The sequence below is a fragment of the Chanodichthys erythropterus genome, chromosome 22 (assembly GCF_024489055.1).
Source record: "Chanodichthys erythropterus isolate Z2021 chromosome 22, ASM2448905v1, whole genome shotgun sequence".
Lineage (NCBI taxonomy): Eukaryota > Metazoa > Chordata > Actinopteri > Cypriniformes > Xenocyprididae > Chanodichthys > Chanodichthys erythropterus.
The window spans coordinates 13,662,282-13,687,592 of NC_090242.1; the positions used below are offsets into that span (position 1 = coordinate 13,662,282).

General features: G+C 35.6%; 1 protein-coding gene across 5 annotated transcripts in view; it reads right to left on the reverse strand.

Moving 5' to 3' along the window:
• The window catches only part of ptpn13 (protein tyrosine phosphatase non-receptor type 13), an 86,321-nt gene that overhangs the window by 36,496 nt on the left and 24,514 nt on the right, over window positions 1-25,311 (reverse strand). For all 5 annotated transcript variants that reach the window (XM_067375934.1, XM_067375935.1, XM_067375936.1 and 2 more), the window contains exons 5-9: window positions 23,765-23,950; window positions 21,933-22,026; window positions 16,578-17,141; window positions 3,083-3,175; window positions 1,216-1,306 (exon numbers count right to left, since the gene is read on the reverse strand). In XM_067375934.1, coding sequence (XP_067232035.1) covers window positions 1,216-1,306; window positions 3,083-3,175; window positions 16,578-17,141; window positions 21,933-22,026; window positions 23,765-23,950 — 1,028 coding nt within the window. The remainder of the gene's footprint in view (window positions 1-1,215; window positions 1,307-3,082; window positions 3,176-16,577; window positions 17,142-21,932; window positions 22,027-23,764; window positions 23,951-25,311) is intronic.

Consider the following 25,311-nt stretch of genomic DNA (forward strand, 5'->3'; position numbering starts at 1 on the left):
AAAATATCAGCACATTTCAATATCCAAATCAGAACAAGTTGTAAAAAGTTATCCTTTATACTTTAAGATAATAGGATGGATAAGACAACTAACACTGTTAGTTAAATTAGCGTGAAGTGTTATGCGTTATGTCAGCACACTTGCATGCCATCCAATGGCAGAGCCAGCTGGTTGTCATGGGTGACCTATGGTGCAGCTCTGCGCCCTGAGCATCCTCAGGGAATCAATTACTGTACTCTGCCCAAAACCTGCTCTACACAACAGCAGCACCTGGCAACCATTGCCCACTGCCAACATCTACTTCAGGAAAGAACAGGGTAGTTCATCTGGTTAACCAGCAGGGGGAGGAGTAGAATCACTGCCTCAATGAGAAACACTTTAGATGGAAGTATTTACAGTATTTACACTGACTTTTGGGGGGTTGCCAGGGATAATAAGAATAAAATGCAACAAAGGCTGCTGGAAGAAGACTGGAACAGCTGTTAATAGGCAGAGAACAAGAAAAAACAGTGGGATGTCAAAGTGCAAAATATCTAACGTAGACTGGCCCGGTTTATGATTATGACAGTGGTGATGACATATTTAAATTCTCACCCCTTCACTGCCAGAAAATAACATTTTTTTAAAAAAACATTTTTCCATATATTTATAAACAGCACACTTTATCCATAATCTGAATAATACACACAAACAGGCATTAGAAGTTATATTAGTGAGCCAGGCGCATTGCATACTTTATAGCAAATTATTTTGAATATTCTGAAAATTGAGCGAGTGAAAGTGAAAGCCTGTTTCCTGTTATTAAGATTTTTTTTTGTGAAAATGGGTTTTTACGGAGTGGGATGTCTGCATGTGTTTGTTTACATAAAGCTAATAACAAAACTAAACACTAACCCAAACCTTATTCCTAAAAGTGAGAGAAAATATTTATATCACACATCTGGGGACGTCTCCATAGGGAGGTTTCTGGGGACAATTTTGTCCCAAAGTATAGCTAACTGAAGCCACACACACACACACAGAGTTCTGCAGTTCTTGTAACCAGAACTAAACTTGAACAGGATGAGAGGAAATGAACTCAGGAAGGGTTTAGATTATCATTAACTTGGGCCTGGGTCCACAACCACAAAAGTACTCAAGAAGGGGTCAATACAGACAGGACAGGCATGATTGATCAACACAAACCAGGAAACATCAGAGAAAAATAGTGAATACCTGTGTCTCTGTGCACTGCTAAGTGAAACGGCGTCATGCTCTGACAGGCCGACCTGAGAACTGAACCGCCTCAGATCTTCTGGCTTCTTGGCTGTTTGTGTACAAAAGAATGTTGTGAAACTAATGCATGCGAAGTATGTGCTTTGCATGGTACAGTAATATGCAAATCAAATTTTTTTATGTCCCCTCAATGAAATGTAGGGCCATCAATGAGTTGATTCAAATTACATCCACCCACATTCATCTAAGCTGTTGAAATGGTCACAGAATTACAAGATGTGATGACTCACTCATAAATATAAATAATAAACCTTTTCCTATAAATAAACAATCTATTTTTTTTATATCGATTCAAGTTAAAGAAATAAACCCTAAAAAGTAACTCAGAGTACCTGTTACCACTACTAAATGCATGGTTGCAAGTTAAAAATTCTAATTTATTGTTTTAATTACACATTTTAAGTTGCAAACATTATTTTGTACAATGCTGATCATCAACTTAATATCGTCTGTAATTTAAACTCAAATTTCTGTGTTAATTGGCTTTACTTTTTTGGTTGTATTAACTTAATGAAATTATCTTCAGAAATTAATGTTTTGCATAAGACTGGATAAGGAGAATAAATGTTGAAATTAAGTGTTAATTTATTTGTTTTTAGTGAAGGGAAAGACCAGTTAGTGTTTGACACTGTTATGTTTGACATTTAGGGTGCGTTCACACTTGTAGTTCATTTGGTTCATTTGTTCCGGACCAAAGAAGAAAAAAAAAAACATTTTGTCCTGGTCCGATTAGCGTTCAGATTGGCAATTTTATCACCGAACTAAAAGATACTGAACCTTCAGGCATAGGGATACATTCACAATGTGATTGGTCGGATTTTATGACGTATTGCCTGTTTTGAGACGGAACCAAACATTTACCTAACATCCAAAACAATGCTGTTTGCTGAGGTAAATGTAACGGTGTGTAGCCTGCATGTGATGGTATTTTGACCAGCTGGAAACTCGTGAAGAGCTTATAAAATGTGCAAAGTAGTCAAAACAGCGGCGTGAATCCATCCGTCACACACACAAATGATCTGCTGCGTGGAGTCACGCGTCTGATGCCTGTCATGGGCAAACTCGCGTCTATGACGAGAAAAACCAACATGCGTGAGGATTCTGTCCATTTTAGGGTCTCGTCTTCCTGTTTTTGGTTCGTTTCCATGTCTTTGGTCCGTGTTGCGTTCGTATATCATTCGAACCGCACCAGAGTTCGTTTGGAAGCGTTCACATATGTTCAAATGAACTGCACTAAGCGAGCAATCGCACCAGGGTTCGTTTTAATAGAACCAAACATGACAAGTGTGAACGCACCCTTAAAAGAGTCTCTGTAATCAAGTTTTGTGCTGAAAAGTAGATACATGAAGGTAAACACTACATTAACTCCATAAGCAATGACTACCTTAATGCCAGTGACAAGTAATCTCTTACTTTAAATTAAATTAACATTAAATATACATGTTAGATAAGTTAGGCTAACATGTGCTATGATAGCTGTTGATTTGAACTGAAAAAGATAACATTAATTGGTTCCAGGGCAACAACTCTGGTAGTTGGAGCAACTTTTCTTTCTTTTTTTTTTTGGAGTATTCAGTTTCCTCTAAAACATTTTCCTCTAACTCAATGTAGATTGTTGGTTTAACGTAAATTCACTCAAAGCTGTCATAACTCAACAAAATTGATGCAAACTGCAGCATTATTTTTTTTCGTTAAGCCAGCACAATTTTTTAGAGTGTACTTTATATTTAAAAAAAAAAAAAATAATATTATATATATATATATATATATATATATATATATATATATATGAGGTCATTAGTACAACCTTGTCTGTAGTCGGGGTCTGATGATGCCACCGAGGGGCTTTCACTGGAGGAGCTGTAGTCGCTGTGGTACCTTCTGTGAGTATGCAAGGGATCTGAAAATGGAAATTCACAAAAAAGAAAACAAAAAATAATAAAATTCAAATTCTTGTAAATTCCATTATGTAAGAAAAATCAGGGACAGCTCTGCTTTCATCTTTTTTATTATTAAAAAGAACAATCCTGTCACACTAACAGACCTTTAAATCATGTCCAGAGGAAAAAAAAAAAGAAAAAAAAAAAACACTACTAGAAACCACTTCTATGTCCCCATGACACATCAAATCAGAAAACTGACCCTAATATTCTCAGACATGGTCTGTTATTATCATAGTAAACACAGATGTTGTTGGAAGCTGTGTTACAGATTATTTCCATCATCATGAGCACTAATGGGAGTTCAGAAATGTGATGAGGGAGTCTCTAAAGAGCTTCCAAATATTCATACAGTAATTAATCGTGTAGGTTTTTGGTATGCGTTTTAGTAACATGCATGTTTTATGATCTCAAATGAAGGTATGTGACCAGCAGTGAAGCTGAAGGCCTTTGGGTAAAAATTAAATGATATCAGCAAATCACACCCAACTTTTATCAATATGACCTGGATTACAGTATGGATTGGAAGTGAGATTGAAAATGCTGGAAAATGTTACACTATACACTACACAAATACACTATACAGCCCGAATACTGCACAATATCTGATCACTAATCCAGGAAAGTACATTGAGTCTACAGTAGAACTATTACTACTCCACTGAAGCTCCTCAAAAGCACAGAGGAACTGTATGAACAACATATGGCAGTCATTTCATCTGTCAGAACCTTTACATTTAAAGACCCAAGGCCTCAAACCTGATAAAACCACTCCAGGCTGACCCAATAAATGTGAACATGGCTCTGGACTAAGAAGTGTCAGAACTGTTTGATACTGATAAGCCTTTAATATTTTTAAAGATAATATCATTGGAAAGCAAATTATTTCATTTCTGGCTATTGTACATTTATATTAAATAATTGAATTATTTGTTAAATTAAATCATTTATATTAGGTTGTTCTATCATTTTCACCTTAAGAAATACTATAGTCCCTGTCTGTGTTTTCTCAGTCAAATTATTCCCCTGTTTGCATTTCCAGACCAAGCTCAGGTAGGAAACTCTGAATCATTGACTCAGCTTTACTCTGTGTATGTGTGTGTACATTACGTCACTATCTAAACTATGCCTGAAACTTGACAGCATCCCCCATGTGTGGCGTGCTACCTCTGTGCACTATTTGACAAGTCTGTCAGGACCAGAAAATCAAGTCCACGCACTTCAGTTACTCAATGCTGCATATTTAGCATTAACAGAATTCCTGAAGGATTTCTCAAGCCAGGAGTTTCGGAAAGGCAGAGTTTAAAACTCATCACAACAATGAAGCTTTCGTCTTATGCTCGACTGACTGCTCTCCTCAGTAAACAATTAGTTCAACCTTGAGTGAAACTTTTAAACAATGACAATTATGTAAAGCAATTGAACAGCTGCACGTAAAGAGACAAAAATGTTACTGATCGCCTTTTTCCGAAACACTAGAAGATGTGTAAACGGTTGGATAAATTCAGTGAACCAACCAGTCCACTGACTTAAATGAAACCACCTGCTCATGGAGGAAATATAGACAAATAAACAGCATTCTTGACCTGGACCATCACTGGGTGTTTGTGAGCTCCGAAGTAACATTGTGTTGTCTTTACAAGAGGTGAGGATCCACAAAATTAAAAAAAAATAATAATAATTAGAAGAAAAAAGTTAAAGTCAAAATTCATTACAAAAATAAAATAAAAATAAATAAAATAAAGTAAAAATAAATAAATAAATAAGTACACTAAATAAATAAACATAAAATACCACAATAAGTAATTCCCATTTTTCTCAATAGTGGACGAATTTCACTATATTGTAATACAATAATTTTTGGACAATGATTTATTTAAAGGGTTAATTCACCCCAAAATGAAAATACTGTCATTAATTACTCACCCTCATGTTGTTCCACACCTGTAAGACCTTCGTTCATCTTCAGAACTCAAATTAAGATATTTTTTGATAAAATCCGATGGCTCAGTGAGGCCTGCATTGCCAGCAAGATAATTAACACTTTCAATGCCCAGAAAGCTACTAAAAACATATTTTAAAAAGTTCATGTGACTACAGTGGTTCAACCTTAATGTTATGAAGCGACGAGAATACTTTTTGTGTGCCAAAAAACAAAACAAAAAAATAGCGACTTTATTCAACAATATCTAGTGATGGCCGATTTCAAAACACTGCTTCATGAAGCTTCAAAGCTTATGAATCTTTTGTTTTGAATCAGTGCTTCGGAGCGCCAAAGTCATGTGATTTCAGTAAACGAGGCTTCGTTACATCATAAGTGTTTTCGCAATTTCAACAGTTCACGTGACTTTGGCAGTTTGATATGCTCTCCGAACCACTGATTTGAAACAAAAGATTTGTAAAGCTTCGAAGCTTCATGAAGCAGTGTTTTGAAATCAGCCATCACTAGATATTGTTGAATAAAGTCATTTGTTTTTTTGTTTTTTGGTGCACAAAAAGTATTTTTGTCACTTTATAATATAAAGGTTGTTTTTAGTAGCTTTCTGGGCACTTTTAATTATCTTCAATATCTATCAATAGAGGCCTCACTGAGCCACCGGATTTCATCAAAAATATCTTAATTTGTGTTCCGAAGATGAACGAAGGTCTGATGGGTGTGGAACGACATGAGGGTGGGTAAGTAATGACAAAATTTTTATTTTTGGGTGAACTAACCCTCTAACAGCGCAACAAATTAATATGATGCATACTTCATATTTAATGGGGGTTGCATTAAAGGATTAGTCCACTTTCAAATAAAATTTTCCTGATAATTTACTCACCCCCATGTCATCCAAGATGTTTATGTCTTTCTTTCTTCAGTCGAAAAGAAATTAAGGTTTTTGATGAAAACATTCCAGGATTATTCTCCTTATAGTGGACTTCAATGGAGCCCAAATGGCTGAAGGTCAAAATTACAGTTTCAGTGCAGCTTCAAAGGGCTTTAAATGATACCAGACAAGGAAAAAGGGTCTTATTTAGCAAAACGATCAGTCATTTTCGAAAAAAAAAAAAAAAAAAGTATATGATTTATAAACACAAATGATCGCCTTGTACATGCTTCCGCTTTCCGTATTCTTCAAAAAGCTTATGCTGTATGTCCTACGCCTTCCCTATTCTACTTACGGAAAAAAAACTAAACTGGTGCCGCGTTCGTTATGTAAGTTGAATAGTTGTATTTTATATTTTTATATTTATATTAAAAAAAAAAAAATTCTGAAAATGACTGATCATTTTGCTAAATAAGACCCTTATTGCTCATCTGGTATCATTTAAAGCCCTTTGAAGCTGCACTGAAACTGTAATTTTGACCTTCAACCGTTTGGAGGCCACTGAAGTCCACTATAAGGAAAATAATCCTGGAATGTTTTCATCAAAAACCTTAATTTCTTTTCGACTGAAGAAAGAAAGACATGAACATCTTGGATGACATGGGGGTGAGTAAATTATCAGGAAAATTTTATTTAAAAATGCTTAAATGTCACACTGCAACAACAACAACACAAATTCTATAAATTGGTCCTAAAACACAACATAAAAAACATAACCTGGGCATGTTATTTTGTGAGATTCACCCCACAATGCATGTCTGCGAAAAGGGAGGAGGACCTGGCAACCCTGAAAAGGGCGTTAAAAACCACTGCAACACACATATAAACACAAACCAAGACACACTCACAAAAAACAAAAACAGACACCCATACACATTCTAGTTTGACTACAATGGGAAAGGCCCACACAGTGTAGTTGTCAGAGCCCTGTGGGAGTTTGGCGGGCTGTGAAGTGAGTCACTCGCACACAAACACACACCGTATCATCAAACTGGCCACAGCACTGTAGGAGTGAGAGCACGTCTACTAAAAGCCTCTGAAGACAAGTTCAGAGCTGTCACATTAACTCCCCCGAGTGTGCGCTTTCTCTCAGCTCATAATTTATTTTACAACTCTTTTTGTAGAGCGAAAATCATGAAATGGACGGAGGAAAGAACGAGTGCATTAGGGAGAAAGACAGCATGTTCCACTACAGGCTGCATGCATTACGTAATGTCATACAAATCAATTTTCTGCCACGTTTCATGCCACTTTGCAGATGTGAGATAATTCAAGAAAAAATGCCTCTGGATCAATGCCCACCACAAGCTGAACGATAGTAATGCACGACATCTGCCAAACAAATGTGTGATCATTTTATTGATGCCTTGACATAGAGCTCTGTGTAGTTTAAAATATTCCTGTGTCATTAATAGGCCTTATTTACCTTAAACGCCTCATTTATGAAAAAAATGTATGTAAATCCATTCATTCGAATATGATAAGAATATGCAAGAATGGTGTTAAAAACTATTTACATGAAAATTTGCTCTGCTCAAGTTTTATGAATGGCCTAATAAGTTATAGTGTAATTTGGTGTTGACATTTCAGACAAAAAATATTGAAAATGCATATATAAAAAAAATATTCAGTGGACAAAAAAAGTACAGAAAAGATAAAACTTTCTTTAAAAGATTAAATATGACCAAAGACTTTAAAGAGGTCATGACATGAAGTTTCTCTAGGGTTCACTTATAATGTTAATAAAGTTTTGCACAACAAAACAAATCTATATGCAGAAAAAAACCACTTATTTTCAACCCTCTTTCTGACCCTTCCGATCTATTTTTAAGGGAAGGCTTCTTAAGGCTTGTCGGTAAAAGGCCACTGTTATGACTGGCTAACATCACTGCATAGGAAACAGTATCAACGCCCACAGGCTATTCCACTCGAGTAAGTGTTTTGAAAACATTATCCTTGTAAAACAGTCATTTACAGACAAAGCATTATGAAATCATTTACTTGTGATGCAGCTGCTGTCAGATTTGCTACAGCTGACTGCTTCATCTTTCAACAAAAGTTTATTTTCTAAATCACCAGTACACTGTGCCTCATTTACAAAACAAAATGCTCCGAACAAACATATAATCTAAAAACATAATCCGGTATGCCATTAAAATAAACCATCCACTAGTTTCCAAGGTTGGGATCCTTCTGAAGTCTGTACAAAGTTTGTTTAAATGTTCTTGTTTCCTTTTATTTATTTTGAAAATTTGAGGTAAATTGTCAATTGTTGCTTTCAGAACGGCTATAAAAACTCAAAATGATATTTAAACTCACATTAGATGCTTTTAACATTAAATAAAGTGCATAAACAGTACCAGTTCAGTACCAGTTCTCATACTTTGTGGTGTTGTTCCAGCTGCAATGTCACAGAAAAATAGAAACTTGAAAATATATCTTTTAATCGCGTGTCGCGTCTGGTTAGGACACAGTATAAGGAGGACTTTTTAAGCTATGAAACTCGTTGGATGTTTTTTACCACTGAAAGTCTTACAAGCAGTGACATCACTAACCCTAAAATTTACATAAACCCCGCCCCCGAGAACACGCAACAAAGGGGATAAGGCCATGTTTGGCTGCTTTAGAGAAAAGGAAGAGTTGTTGTAGTAGAGTGTTGTTACCATGCCGTCATTTTACGCCGAACTGCTTCACAAACGAGGGTCAATTCAACTCTGGATTTGTACAAAAGATTAACATGATGGCACATGCTATTTGATGAGTTGAATCAACTCCACAGCAACTACATAGATTTATCCAATAACTGTTCAGAAATGTCCAGTTGCATTCTAAAAGTTGTAACTTCTTCCTGAGTCTCTCCATCAGTGTTCGACTCTGGTTTGAACAATGTCAGGCTGAACACCGTTACTGATGATCATTTTAGCTGTGTGAGATTCTCCAGCTTTGTTATTGCTGAGCAACCGAAGCGTGAGCAGAAAAACACTTTGCCTTCCAACCTGAGGTGCGCAGACTAAAAAGATCCAAGTACAAAAAAAGCAAAAAGAAGCCCGCATTCTAATGAAAAAGAAAGACACTAAATGAGAGATAAAATCAGCTTTAAAAAAAAAAAAAAAGAAAAGCTTTATTGAAAAACGGCAAATGTTTCGGTCACATGTGACCTTTCTCAAAACCTCTCTCACATTTGGTGTCTTTCTTTTTCATTATTAGAGTGTGCAGGCTTTTGCAAATAAAAGGCAAAACAGATGGCATCCCAATGGATGTTGGATCTCAACTGTTGGGTTCAAATTTGCTGGGTCTGCCAAGAGCGGCTGGCCTGTCCTGACCTCAGATCTTGTAAGTGAGCCATTAAAAGCTCAGAGGATCGGTACATGAAGGTGGACAGGTCATACATACTGTATCAACGCCACCACAGTATCTTCTGCTAAATCTCTTTCAGGCAGGAAAATACCCACATTTAGGCATTTTTTTCCCCCCTACTCTCCCTTTTCCCAATACTGCATGCTCTTCATCACTTCCTCATGTTCCTTGCCTCTTTCCAGTATTTTTTTTTTTTTTTCTGAACGGTCTCCTCTGATCTTTATGTTTTAGAGGCCCGGGGCAGTTTGGACTCATATACTAGTGATTATTACCACTGAAAGTCTTACAAGCAAATGGATTTCAACTAAAAAAGAAATAAAAACAAAGGAAGAGAAAAAGAACAAGGGATTAATGGGGTAATTAGACCCTGATGAGGACAGAAAACACAAAAGGGTTTTGGGAGTGAGGCTGTTTTCATTAAAGAGCTAAACACTGAAGAGGCTTGTTCATTAGAGTTGCTTTGTTTCCGTCCTGTAAAGCGCTGATTTTTTTGAAAAGGAAGTCAGAGTTTTACTAGCAAAGTGGAAAAGGCTTTCATTCTGTCGAGTCAAAGTTCTGACTTGCATATCCTCTCGAGTTATGGTATTTTTCTTTTGAAAATTGAAGATCAAACCCAAAGACATGCAAATGGCCTAAGGCCAGGTTTTGCAGCAAGAGTTGCAGAGTTGCTCTTTGAGTCTCTGACAAACTTGTTTTCCCCACCAGACATATTGTTTCATAATAACACACAAAATGAATCCTACAAACAAAGTATAGAGTGTGCCACGCTTGGAATGTTATAAACAAATTTTAAATGCAAATAAGCAAATATATAAAACAAATGTGTGAATAAAACAAATGCATAAATAAATAAAAACAAATGTGTGAATAAATAAACAAATGCATAAAAAATGAATGAATAAATACAAACAAATGTGTAAATAAACAATCAAACATGCAAATAAATGAATAAATAAAGGTGTAAATAAATAACCAAACAAATGCATAAATAAAGGTGTAAATAAATAAAATGTAATTAAATAAACAAATGTGAATATAATGTGTAAAAAAATAAATGCATAAAAAAATCAATGTGTAAATACAAACAAATGTGTAAATAAACAATCAAACATGCAAATAAATGAATAAATAAAGGTGTAAATAAATAACCAAACAAATGCATAAATAAAGGTGTAAATAAATAAATGCAAACAAATAAACAAATGTGTAGATAGATACTTTTGGGGGCTCTGAATGACTCATGTTTAATGTTGAAACCTTTCAACCAATGACATGTACATCGATAAACTGCTAGTCATGCAGGCAAGTAGAACTCTCTCAATCCCTGTTTGGAGAAAGTTCAACTCCTCAGTGACCTGTAGATATGCAGAGTGTGAGAGAGATAAGATCTGATCTGATCTGATCTGATCCTCTCTGCGAAACTGCAAGTAGATAAGATCATGACAGTTCACAACACAGAGGTCTTAACACAGAATACATTTCCACACCAGGAAGAGCTGTGGAATGAAGAAGTGGTGTAGTTTATAAAGTGTGTGATCTGGGAAGTATCTCCAAAGCTCAGAGTTTCTGAAGCTCTAGTTGAGTGTGGGGGAAGTCTTTAAAAAGCTTTTAGATCCAAACGACCTTCGACCCATGGGTGAGAGATCTCCTATAAAATGAAATCCACACAGATGGACTGAGCTTTAACTGAGCTCCCTCTTATTATCAGGATACGCAGTGACAATCTAACCCTCCAGTCTGCTCAAGAACCCTGATCAGTTCTACTCACAAATGTCCCCTGTAGTACACAACAAAAGAGCACACGTGACCTGATGACAAGTAATGGACAATTCCTCGTGCCAAAAACACATGACTCAAATTACTGTCAGCACACTCCAAAATGACTGATGTACCTTGACTTGAAAGTGGATGTGTTTAGGGCAGTTTCTGTAATGAAGTATCGCAAACACCAAGGAGGCTGAGGTGGAAGTGCAAACCTGGATTTAATAAAATCAAATAAAAATGCAGAATTCAAATAAAAAAAATTATGAATTTAAATTACATTGAAATGTGTGAAATTCAGTATCAAAGTTAGCATATCTTGTGTTATTCTAGTAGATGAGTAAATCTAATGAAATCATTTCACAATCATATTTTACCAAAAAACAATTGTTTTTTGTAAAATATAATAAAATAATAAAAATAAAAAATAAAAAGGTTCACCATAATTGTTTAGATTCATAACCGAGAGAAACAAAATGACAATAAAAGCAAACTTGTTTGGATTCATAGTTTAGAGAAATAACACGAAAGAAAGAAAGAAAGAAAGAAAGAAAGAAAGAAAGAAAGAAAGAAAGAAAGAAAGAAAGAAAGAAAGAAAGAAAGAAAGAAAGAAAGAAAGAAAGAAAGAAAGAAAGAAAGAAAGAAAGAAAGAAAGAAAGAAAGAAAGAAAGAAAGAAAGAAAGAAAGAAAGAAAGAAAGAAAGAAAGAAAGAAAGAAAGAAAGAAAGAAAGAAAGAAAGAAAGAAAGAAAGAAAGAAAGAAAGAGATTAATTCTTTGAGCCTGAACAAATGAACTGTACACCATTACATTCATTCACAGCAGATACAGGCCCCAAAATAACCAAAATATGTGCTCTTTGCCATCATGCTCTAATGGGGCTGGACATTCCTTCTCTTCAGGATTGTGGGTAATGTGGCCCATTATTGTCAGGAAAATTAGCCTAGCTCATGTTTATACAAGTGGATGGACAGACGGCAGCTCCATACACAGAATCTTGTTTTCCCTCACAAAAGCAATATGATGGCACAGATTCATCTTACAATACAATTTAGAGAACATAAAATTGAAAACAGGATTTTTCCTGCTCTTTTAAACGGCATAATATAAATTAATTGAAACTAAGCTGTAAAAACAGATTTATTCAGAAAATGTCACTGTTATTACATCACAACCACAAGTTCCTTAACATTCGACCGCCAGCTTGATGAACGACACCATGCAGAACACAGAATTTAGCCAACCAGGTCATTTACATAAGTCTTAAAGGTACAGTATTAGAAAGATCATTTCATTCTAAGAGTCCAAAACAGTATGGAAAGAGCTCATGAAATATTAAATTGACTGTTTTTGGTGTAAAAAAAAAAAAACTTTGACTAACATAAGTGGAAAAAAAAGTGCAGAATATTGTTAAAAAACGACAGCCTCAGACAGAACAGCTTCATGGATCCATGAGCCAGAGCAAAACCGCACGGACTGGGAAGAGAATGTCTTTGGTTCTGAGCTCTACCGTGGTAAAAATAGCAGCCAAACAGCTTCTGGGCTCAGTTCAGGGCCAGGTCGGATAGGAAAGCCTGAGGTTTATTATTATGAAGCAAAGCTTCACTCCATCGAGAAAATGTCCAGATGGAGGCCAGGCGAAGGATGTGTACATGAAATGTGGCACATATGAAGAATTCAATATCTCTTATGGAGACTGTAAAGTGGTAATAAGACAAGAATGAAGAAAAAACATTACGGGAGAATAAATTACATTACTTTTTGTCACACAGATTTACAGCCAAGGGAAATTAGATAATAAATATCATCGCCTAAAACGTCCACTTTCATATAAGCACAGGGGAAGTTTGAATCATTTGAATGAATAGGTTCGTTCAGACTGATCATTTAAAGGGGACCTATTATTATAATGTAAAATAAGTCTCTCATAATATACCTCACAGATAGGTAAAATACCTCACAGATAATTTTTTATAGCATGTTAAAACTGCCACGTTTAGTGGTTGAGCAAAAACGCGCCCTTTCAGTGTGTGCCCTTTAAATGCAAATGAGCTGCTGCGCTCGGCCTAAGAGGATCCCTGTCAGGATTCAGTCAAGACGCACAATAATTTCAGTAACCGTGAATATATGCTACATGGAGATAGAACAGGTATAGTTTAGTTAAATTACGGTTACAACTTATATTGTCTTCTTTTTTTAATCTACTATAACTAACAAGCCTGTTGTACCATCCGAATGATGGCCAAAACTCTACAGATGGGTTGTATGACGTTGAATCATCCGTTTTTTACTCTTGAAAATCTCTGTAAAAGCTTAATAAAACACAGTACAAATGCATTAAATGTAAAAGTTAATGTGCATTAAAATATTATCCATAAACTCTTTCTCTTGTCCTTGTATTATCACCAACAAACATTGCGAATTACACAGAAACTCTCGTTACAACTAACAGTAAACAAATATATAAAGACCTTATGCCTTTTGGGTGGTGCTTAATAAACTTTGTACCTGTAAATCAACTCTGATGAACTGTAATAAAGTGCTCTCACCTTCATTACTGCCATATCCAGTATCAATCTGGAGACTGTAAGCTGGATCACAAACTTTTACTTGTATATCCTTGAGTAGCACATTTTAGCACAGTCTCTGTTTTGTATTGTCCCTTTGTATTGATATTTGTTCACTAAGCAGCCCGGTGTGAAATGATTCACGCAGACAAAAACAAATTGACAGAACTGAGGGAGCATTTTCCTGGAAAACCAAGTTAATCCACCTCGTTTTCAGCAGCTCAGATTTAGGGAGTAAATAGAGAGAGCTCTGTGGATTAATCCATCCAACTACAGAACACCTAAAACGCTTGGGAGACATTCTCGTCAGTGCAGCAATGGCGGACTCGCTGTGAACGCGCTCAGGGCTTTTTCTATGTTCAAACGGCAGTGTCTGTCAACATTCGTGGGCAGGGCCTGTGGCTTTTGTGACCTCACACTGGCAGGGATCTAGAAATGGCTTGTTCTGAGATACTGCTTATGATTTATGAGGGGGAAAAAAAAAGGAGTGGGTGGATTTTTATCACTATAGGGTGGTTGTGTACACACACTGCCAACACACATCTATGTCCAAACACCATGCAAAAGTGAATTTTGCATAATAGGTCCCCTTTAAATGTACCAGTTCAAAAAGCAATTCACTCTCTCTGTGCCAAGAAGATGCATATTATTTATCTTTTTATACAAATAGCAATAGTATTACGATTAATCATAATATAAATATTTTGGTTCAAAAACAATAATAATTAAAAAAAATTTAAATAAAATGCTTATTTAGATAACGTCATTTTTAAATAATGTCTAAATTAAATTAAATTCATTTTAGCCCTCCCAAAAGCTGCATAGTTGTCTACTCTTTATTAGTAGCTTGCAGTGAACTTTTTCAAAAGGGTAACTTGAGTGTTGCTTAAGTACTTTAATTTGAGTTTCCCCAACACTGTGGAAAGTTTTGAATGAAAATCAAGCAGAAATGGTGAGAGAGATCCAGAGAGAGTGAACGAGTGAAAGAGAGAAAGTAAAAAGCTTGCATAAAGCAGCTTTGAAGGCCTAGAATTATCCATCTCTCTAATTAGTTCCAGGAATCTTGAGCCCTCAGCCAGACTGAGTCATAAAGAACCTGGCAACATGCCGCACGCGCAAAAGCCACGCAAACCCATTCATAACCCTGCGTTCACTCCCACCACACACAGACACCACAACTCTGTGTGCCGTGAGACGCGGGACTTTAACTGCACTGGAACTCAAAGCATCAGAAGAGCCAAAAGTACCTCTATAACATATATACAGTTTACGGTTGCCGTCCTATCTTCTGATGGTTACTGCATTGTAGTTATGAGTCAACATCAGTAGCAATGTGTTTTTAACCGCTGTTGTCTGGTTAAAGCCGTCACATCAACTGTCAGCATTTGGCATGAAGCCTGTAGAATAAAACACTTGCCACACAAGCTTTTTGTGATGTTACCATGATAAGTTACAGGCACAATTTCTCATTGAGGAGCACAGGGTTAAGTGTTTTACTGCAACATTTTGATTACAATCCCAGACTTTAAGCTACATCACCGCTAGTCACAGTCAGCACACCCACAGTCCATTCACTGGTGATTTCAGCCATTTTTGTCTGCAGTTTACATCAGATGGTCAGTTTCATTCTGACAACCAGCTTTGTACGACTCACAACAAACAAAGCCTTGTTGATACAATGAGTTTGAGGCAAAACTAATCCTGGGGATTTTTTGACAAAATCTCTAAAACGTTGATTCGAACCTACAGAACCGCAGACATTATTTGAATTTTCCACATTGGGGTTAATCTCACAAAGCCTCACAAGAATGGCTGGGTCAATTAACTCTGAGGTCATTATAAAAATATGTATGTATGTAGTATGTAGTGAAATATTATTACAATTTAAAAGAATTGTGTTCTATTTTAATATATTTTAAAATATAATTTATTCCTGTGATGCAAAGCTGATTTTCAGCATAATTACTCCAGTCTTCAGTCACATGATCCTTCAGAAATCATTCTTATATGCTGATTTGAAAAAAAAATAAAATAAAATAAAAATTATTATGTTGAAAACTGTTGTGCTGCTTAATTGTTTTGAGGAAACTATAATATATATTGTTCGATAAAATTTTTTGGTAAGTAGAAAGTTCAAAAGAACAGCATTTATTTGAAATAGAAAGCTTTTGTAACATTATAAATGTCTTTACGGTCACTTTTGATCAATTTAATGCATCGTTGCAGAATAAAAGTATAAATTTATTTCCAAAAATAAAAATTAATAATAATAATGATAATAATAATCTTACTGACCCTGAACTTTTGAACAGTCAATATTTAAAAATCTTTATTTTTGTTTTGTGGACATACTTTCAGACATATTTATGCTGTAACTTTCTTTTATGTTTTGTGTCCGGAATTTTACTTTTACTATTTTCTGTTTAAATGTTACACACCAGCATAAAAGTAGTAAATAATATATTACCATGCTGTATAAATAAAATTGAAATAATAATTTAAAAAAAAAAATCTTAAAATTACAGGAAAATGTGCTTAGTTGTCCTGAAAATAAAGCAATTTATTTATTTTTTTTTGTAAAACATGTCTGGAACATTTTCTTGACAGGTTTTGTGAGATACACCCAACGTTTATTATTGGTATCAATTATTAAAAAAAAAAAAAAAACTGTGGTAGGTTATTTTACAAGTCTGAAAATGGGAGGTTCTTGTCCACAATAATCTACAATGTGCAGATTTTAGCAACAATAAGAAAATCTGGCTAAATAAGACTACCTCAAGAGAACAAGTAACTTTAGAATCAGTACTCACCATCTATGGCCTGTTTGAGCGCTTGTAGTTTCTTATGCTTCTCTCTGATTCGGTCGTAAGCACTGTTGAACGGCGAGCCAACAGACTGACTCGAATGGTGATGGGTCTTCCCGACATCCAAGCTCCCAAAGTCCGAGTAACGGGAGTCTCTGGCCTTGGAAGTCGTCTTGTGTCTTCCGGCTGAGCGGGTGCTCAGAGCGCTACTGCCCCTTCGGGCATCTTCAAGGGCCCCAAAGCGGAGCATATCCGGATCGAGGCAGGCCAGGTCTGCTGAGGAGGCCCAGCTTTTGTTTCTCTGATGGGGGTGTGAACGCTGGTTCACTTCCATGGGTCGGCCGCGCTGTTGTTGCAGTTGTTGTTGTTGGCGTTGGTGGTAGAGTTCGGCAGAGGACTCAGACCCAGCAGGGTACTCTGAAGGGGCATACTGAACAAGACCCTCGTCCGCTCTGACAAGGTCCTGGATGGGAAGAGAGCCCATAGAGCGGCTAAGTCCTCGGTTCAGGTTGGCCTGCTCCTGGGTTCGGGCTCTATAACGCTCCAGCACACGATGGGCGGCACTACGGCCTAGTGGGGCAAAAAAAATAAAAAAATAAAAATCACAAAAAAAGGTTAAACATACATGACCTTGTAAAGGTATCAAGACAAATAAGAATCTATTGAAGGACATAAAACTAAATGTGGGACCCTTGCTGTCTTTGGGGAGCATTTTTATTGGATCACGTTTGTCAAGGCGAGATTAGAATAGGTCAAAATTGGCTTAAAGAACAGAAGGAACAATAGTGGCCTTCTAGCGGTTACAAGCTCCACTAAAGCCTCTCTGATTTCACCCTGAGCTTCCAGCGACACGCTCGTTATCCACGCCAATTCCAGCACTGTCAATCAGGAAGACATGGATGTTCCAGATGGTTCCCTCTTAGGGAAGTGTTAGTGCATTGAATGGCTCAACAAGAGGCCTTTTCTCATGTTTCAGAAAAAGCTTAGTATATCGTAGGGGCGAAGGAGGATCTGTGCTGATTTCAAGCGGTTAACAAAAAGAGGCATGCTGAAGTCATTATACACACTGACCCAGACACTTCAAAACCCATGATGCTGGAAGGATACCAGTGTCGCAAAATAGAATATAAAAGAGAAAATTAGATACAAGGGTCTTACTATATCGCAGTCTAACAAGATGTCAAACTAAATGCCTTAAAGGGGTGGTCTAATGCCATTTCATGCATTCTGACTTATTTACACTGTTAAAGAGTTGCATTCTCATGCTAAACACGGCCAAAGTTTCAAAACACGAGTTGGACGTATGACGGAGTATTTCTGTGCCAAATATACAACTTCCGGTTGTGTCCGATTTTTTTTTTTTAAGTGTGGCCCTTTACCACGTAATAAAGGGCAGAATTCCTTGTATAGGCACTTTGCCATGATAAGCATGCACACACCCATCATCGCGCTTCATTTGGGATACGGAAGCCCGTATATCACGAGAACAGTTTTTACTTGTATATCCTTGAGTAGCACATTTTAGCACAGTCTCTGTTTTGTATTGTATTGTGTGAAATGATTCGCGCAGACATACATGAATTTCGACAGAACTGAGGGAGAATTTTCTGGAAAACCAAGTTAAACCACCTCGTTTTCAGCAGCTCAGATTTCGGGAGTAAATGGAGAGAGCTCTGTGGATTAATCCATCCAGCTACAGAACACCTTAAACGCTTGGGAGATATTCTCATCAGTGCAGCAATGGCAGTCTGCGTAAACTTGCTGTGAACTCGTTTAGGGCGGGTCTATGTTCAAACGTCAGTGTCAGTCAACACAGTGGGCGGAGCCTGTGGCTTTTGTGACCTCACACTGCCAGGGATCTGTAAATGGCTTGTTCTGAGACACTGCTGATGATTTATGGGGATTAAAAAAAAAAAGGTTGGTGGATTTATCATCACTATAGGGTTGTTGTGTACACACACTTTTTGTGCGCAAAAACAAAACAAAAATAATTACTTTATAACGACTGAGATGACATTCGGACATGAACACAAAAGCGCTGAACTGTGTTCACTGCATCAACTACGTATGAGACTGACAGGGTAGAGAAGAAATTGTTGAATAAAGTTGTCATTTTTGTTTTGTTATTGCGCACAAAAAGTATTCTCGTCACTTCATAACATTAAGGTTGAACCACTGTAGTCATTTCGACTATTTTAACGATGTCTTTTCTACTTCTCTGGACCTTGAATGACAGTAATTTTGTTGCTTTCTATGGGGGATAAAAAATAAAAAAAAATAAAAAATATCTTAATTTGTGTTCTGAAGATGAACAAAGGTCTTACAGGTGCGGAACGATATGAGGGTGAGAATTTAATGACATAAATTTAATTTCATTTCATTTTTGTGTGAACTAACCTTTTAAAGTCACAATGAATTGAAAATCATTTTTCAATCAAATTCTTTTTTTTTTCATTATTGTGACACATACAAGTGTAACGGATTATTGAAAAAGAAAAAAAAATGTAGGGCAGGGACTTTGTTATATGCATTGGTTATTGTTTAGATTTTGAGATGTGGGCATTGCATTTAAAAGTGGAGAAAGATGAATGCCAATTAAAGCATATTGATGAAAAAAATTACTAGGTCAAAAAAAAATAATATACGAAACAACAGTGGACAGAAGATGGTAATGGATTTGGAAATGTTATGGGTCCATTTCAAACTTGAATCCCCTGCATAAACATTATGGCTCAATGTGTTTGATCACTAACTGTTAACACTGTCTGACATGTTGTAGCACACAATTTGCTAAAGAAATGATGCTAAACAGGTAAAGGCACAAATATGCTCAACATCACCTAAAAAAAAAAATCTGCCTGAAAATTACCATTAAACACAGTTTACACACTAGAAAATGTATAGAAATGTGTCCTAAATATGTTAGCTTTCTGTGGACAGTAATAGCGCTATGCAATGAGCCAGTAGTGCTTTTACTTGCATAAAAAGGAGATGCTAATGCTATAAAACATTAGCATATAGTTCCTGAAGCTCTAAGAAGTCACATAAGGACAATCACAGTGACATTTAACATTTATACTCTTGTTTTGACCACCCTGAAACAGAAACAGTGCTGCTATGTATTTTCTGAAGACAAGCTAAGCAGTATTAACATTGTACTTTTCTACTGAGGCTAATGCTAGTGTACAGAGCACAAATAGTCTAAAAACGTCAACAAACATTCAATCTTCAAAATGAGAAAAATGACAGTCTTAGACCACAGTTATTACTGTGCTGCTGAGGTTTCATGACATCTGTAAAGCCAAAAATAAACTAGCATGAAGTGAGTCACCATCTAGGCAGGCTTATTTTCTCACATCATGACCCTGATGCGTGGCCAGATACAACAGCATAAAAACAAAGCTTCCTACAGAACACGCAGTAAAAAAAAAAAAAAAAAAAAAAACCCTGGGAAATATCTATTACTGATCGATGCCATGCCTCAGTTACATAACAAACCGGTCGTGTTTGTGCTAAAGTACCACTGAAACCACTGGGAAGATCTGGTCATATTTTCCAAAATGACACGCTCTGGTTTTGGTTTGTGGTGATGTGCTTGTCTAGTTTTGGTTCAAACTCTTGTCTATGCACACAGTGAAAGGACGAGAGGGAGAGAGAGACAGAAGATGGATGGAGAGCGAAAGAAATGAGGGAGTTGGAAAGTTGGGAGAGGAACAGAGAAGAAGGGGAGAGAAAGGTTCTTTGTTTGGCACATCATTAAACTATAAAGCATAAGAAGTCAGACAAAGAGACGAGAAAACCAGATTGAGAGAATGAAAGAGAAGGCCAAGGGATGTCAGCGGAGTCTTAAAACACAACTAGAACAAAACTGTATGTTCATAATGATTGCCTACTGCATACTACACAGAATATAGTGCATACTACATGACATTCTGAAATGAAATGGAAGATTGAGTTCGTTGCATTCTGGAATACATTTTCCACACATTTTATAAAACGTCATCTGGGTATTCCATGCATACAAAAATACAATGTTCAGAATATTACTCTACTCTTATTATTATATCTGCAGTGTGTATCCTGTGCACACAATGCGCATATTTTTTATGCATAAAATACGTGGATGACATTTGACTACACTACCAAATGTTTGGGGTCAGTTTTTTAATGTTTTTGAAGAGAAAGTATCTTATTCTCACCAAGTCTGTAATTATTTAATCAAAATACAGTAAAAACAGTAACATTGTGAAATATTATTACTATTTTTATTTTAATATATATTAAAACGTAATTTATTCCTGATGCAAAACTGAATATTCAGCATCATTACTCCAGTCTTCACAGTGTCACATGTTCCTTCAGAAAACATTCTAATAGGCTGATATATATATATATATATATATAAATACATTTCACAAAATTCCCCAGAATATTATATTATATTATATTATATTATATTATATTATATTATATTATATTATATTATATTATATTATATTATATTATATTATATTATATTATATTATATTAATTATATTATATTATATTAATTATATTATATTATATTATATTATATTATATTATATTATATTATATTATATTATATATTATATTATATTATATTATATTATATTATATTATATTAATTATATTATATTATATTATATTATATTATATTATATTATATTATATTATATTATAATTATATTAATTATATTATATTATATTTTATTATATTATATATAAAAAACATTTCACAAAATTCCCCAGAACTGTCTATCTGAAGTTTTATGATTATCTGGAAACGTCTCCACCAATCTTTAGTTTCAGATTTCCAGGCATTTCCAGACACCGGTGCTGGTTGTGTTCTGGCTTGTCTCTTGTGGCAGGGAGGATCTTTTATCCCTCTGTTTAGATAAGCACCAGCCCTGAAGGGCCAAAGCCGTGTCATCTCAGTACCAAGCCCTGCTTTGTTTACATTCTGAATCACTTCCTCTAGAACTGGACAAATGGTGTGTGTGATGAGTCAGCATGAAGCTCAGCACTTTACAGTATTAGAACAATCAGTCTGAGATTATTAGAAATAGGAGAAAGTCTGAGCTGTGATTACAATCAAAATATCATCAATTACTAGAAGGTCATGGGTATGAGCATGTACCAGCACGCCTGTGTTCGGGTGTGCATGTGTGTGGGTGAAACAGAAAACCAGAAATCAAAGGTATACATGTTTGATCATGTGTGGATGAAAACTCAAGGACTCCCATACCACAGAAAAGAGAAACCCCAGCTTCAGTGTCCTATATATTAAGCAATTAGGTGCCTTATTTTACATCTGGACTTGTGTGTGTGTGTGTGTATTACCTGCGGGCAGGCCTTTTCCTCGCAGCCGTTCACGAATTTCTTTACTTCTTTCTGGAAGTGACTCCCTTTCACTTTCAGACAACAGACCATCCAGCTAAACACACAGAATGAGAAAGACAAAAAAACCAATCATTCACTCTTATCAAAGAAAGAGATAAAAAAAAAAAAAGAAAATACACTGGGAAAATGTTTTTCTTCCTCTTGTGAACTAACTTGCATCATGAAGACACACACTGTACCATTCGAAGGTTTGGGGTCAGTAATATTTTTTATTTTATTCAGTAAAGATGCATGAAACTGATTAAAAAGTGACAACAAAGACATTTATAATGTTACAAAAGATATCTATTTCAAATAAATGCTTTTGAATTGTCTATTCATCAAAGAATCCTATCACGGTTTCCACAAAAATATGAAGCAGCACAACACTTTTTCAACATTGATAATAATAAGAAATGTTTCATAAGCAGCAAATCATAATATTAGAATGATTTCTGAAGGATCATGTGACACTGAAGACTGGAGTAATAGCTGCATCACATGAATAAATGACATTTTAAAACATTAAAATAGAAAACAAACAAAATATTATTGTTTTTAAAGATTTTTTTTATTTAATAGATGCAGCCTTGGCAAGCATAATAGACTTCTTTTCAAAAACATTAAAAAATTCTTTCTGACCCCAAACTTTTGAACGGTGTACTTTAATGTGCACAATACATTAAAACCAAACCATTTAAGCGACAAAAATATACATTTTATATCAATTAAAGATATGGCTAAATGTTCAATAAACTTATTGATTTGTTTGATATGTTTTTTTGTATGTTTGTTTTTTTGAAGCAACTGAATAAAACATAAGACGCAGGGGAAATGAAATTTACAGAATTTGGGAAAAATATAATGGAATTTTGGGGAGAAAACAGATTTTATAGGGCTTAAAGAAAGCTTGATCAAGGTTGCTCAACCAAGTCAAATCATCTTTTAAATAAAACTGTCACATTTTTAACTCTAAATCTGTCTTTCTGGAGGAAGAAAAAAAACACACATGATAGAAGACATGAAGATAGAGAAAAAGAATATGGAGCAGGATGTTCACAGGGGTAAAAACCCAGGCATCCACTCACAGGATTCATCAATAGAAATTAGAAGATGGCTTCCGTACTGGACCACTTCACATTTACCTCCCCAGTGTGGAAAAAGGTACACAGTGCAGAAAATAATGTCTTTTCCTGGCAATACACTGTTTCTGTATCGCTGTGCAATTAAACTACTGGGAGTGTGCAGCTGAGAAACAGGATGTGACATCAAACACAAAAAACAAGCACAGGAAAGACTGTTAACTACCTTTTTAATTGAAAACTGTTTTATAGGGTTGGACTGGCAATTCAGTTAATAGGAACAGTATGTTCACACACAGTGTTAGTGCTTAATCATTATTGATGGATGTGATCAACTAACAAAAAAAATGGAGATGGGAATCGAGAGCATGAGCTAAATTAAAGCAAATTTTAAAAAAAAATAAAAAAAGTTTTATTCTATATAAATGTATTTTTAATAATCAACATTAAAACTTGAAGAAAAATACAGTCACTAATAGAAAGTTGTGTTTGCAACAGAAAGCAATAACATGACTACTGTAGTCTGATTCACAAGTAAATGACTCTAATAATGAATTGGTAAAAAAAAAAAAACTCATTCTAATGACATATATTCAATGAATGAGTCAGAACGGTTCTTTATGTACTTGCTGAACTGCAAGTCATTACTTCGGTCCTATTTAACTTGAAACTAACCAAAAACATGTATGTTAAAAATACATAGGCACGTACCTGAGAGAGACTGCCAAGAACGAGCCTCACCAGCCTCCTGACATAAGAAAATGAAGGGTCACAGCTGGAGTTACGGATGTGAGCGCTGCAGGTGTCCAGAACTGACCGTACAGACAGTCGGGTGAGTGTGGAATCATCACACATGTTGAGCAAGACTCTGTTCAGGTGTTCTCCCAGTTTCATTGGCTAAAACACACATTAAGTGATCAGTGAAAAGATACAGTTGAATCATCTAGAATCTATGATTTGTCTGGAATGACTGAATTTATTTCCATAATTTAACTTGGTGTTCCTATGGTACAGCAGAATGAAAAAGTAGAGACTCAATTCTCCATTGATTCCCAATTGACATTAGCATGTTGCTAAGCTAACAACATGATTCTCAACAAAGAAATATACATAGTACAAATAAATATTGGGTTAATACAATTTAATATGATTTTAACCACTCTAAATCACTCCTTTTGTATTGAATTTAGTTGCATAATTTAACATGATGTTTCTATGTACATCAGTATGAAACGACAGAGACTAAATTTTTAAAAAGATGTTAGCATGTTGCTAAGCTAACAACATGATACTATACAAAGCACTATAAATTACATTGTACAAATAAATATTGGGTTAGAACATCCAAATTAATTTGATTCTAACCATTCTAAATCACTGATTTTCTATATTAAAGGTGCCGTAGATTCAAAAATTTAATTTACCTCGGCATAGTTAAATAACAAGAGTTCAGTACATGGAAAAGACATACAGTGAGTCTCAAACACCATTGTTTCCTCCTTCTTATATAAATCTCATTTGTTTAAAAGACCTCCGAAGAACAGGCGAATCTCAACACAGCACCGACTGTTACGTAACAGTCAGGGTGTACGCCCCCAATATTTGCATATGCCAGCCCATGTTCCCAACATTATGAAAGGCATTAGACAAGGGCAGAACGTCTGGATGTGCACAGCTAAATCATCAGACTAGGTAAGCAAGCAAGGACAATAGCAAAAAATGGCAGATGGAGCAATAATAACTGACATGATATCATGATATTTTTAGATATTTGTAAATTGTCTTTCTAAATGTTTCGTTAGCATGTTGCTAATGTACTATTAAATGTGGTTAAAGTTACCATCGTTTCTTACTGTATTCACGGAGACAAGAGCCGTTGCTATTTTCATTTTTAAACGCTTGCAGTCTGTATAATGCATAAACACAACTTCATTCTTTATAAATCTCTCCAACAGCCGTTAGCCACGGAGCACAGCCTCAAATTCATTCAGAATCAAATGTAAACATCAAAATAAACACTGTACTTACACGATTAGACATGCTGCATGACAAACGCTTTGTAAAGATCCATTTTGAGTGTTATATTAGCTGTATGAACTTTTTTTATGTTGTTTAAGGCAAGCGCGAGCTCTTGGGGTGGGGAGCAAGAGATTTAAAGGGCCACACACCCTGAATCTGCTCATTTCTAATGATGCCCGGAAATAGGCATTAAAAAAATGAATGAAAAAAAAATCTATGGGGTATTTTGAGCTGAAACT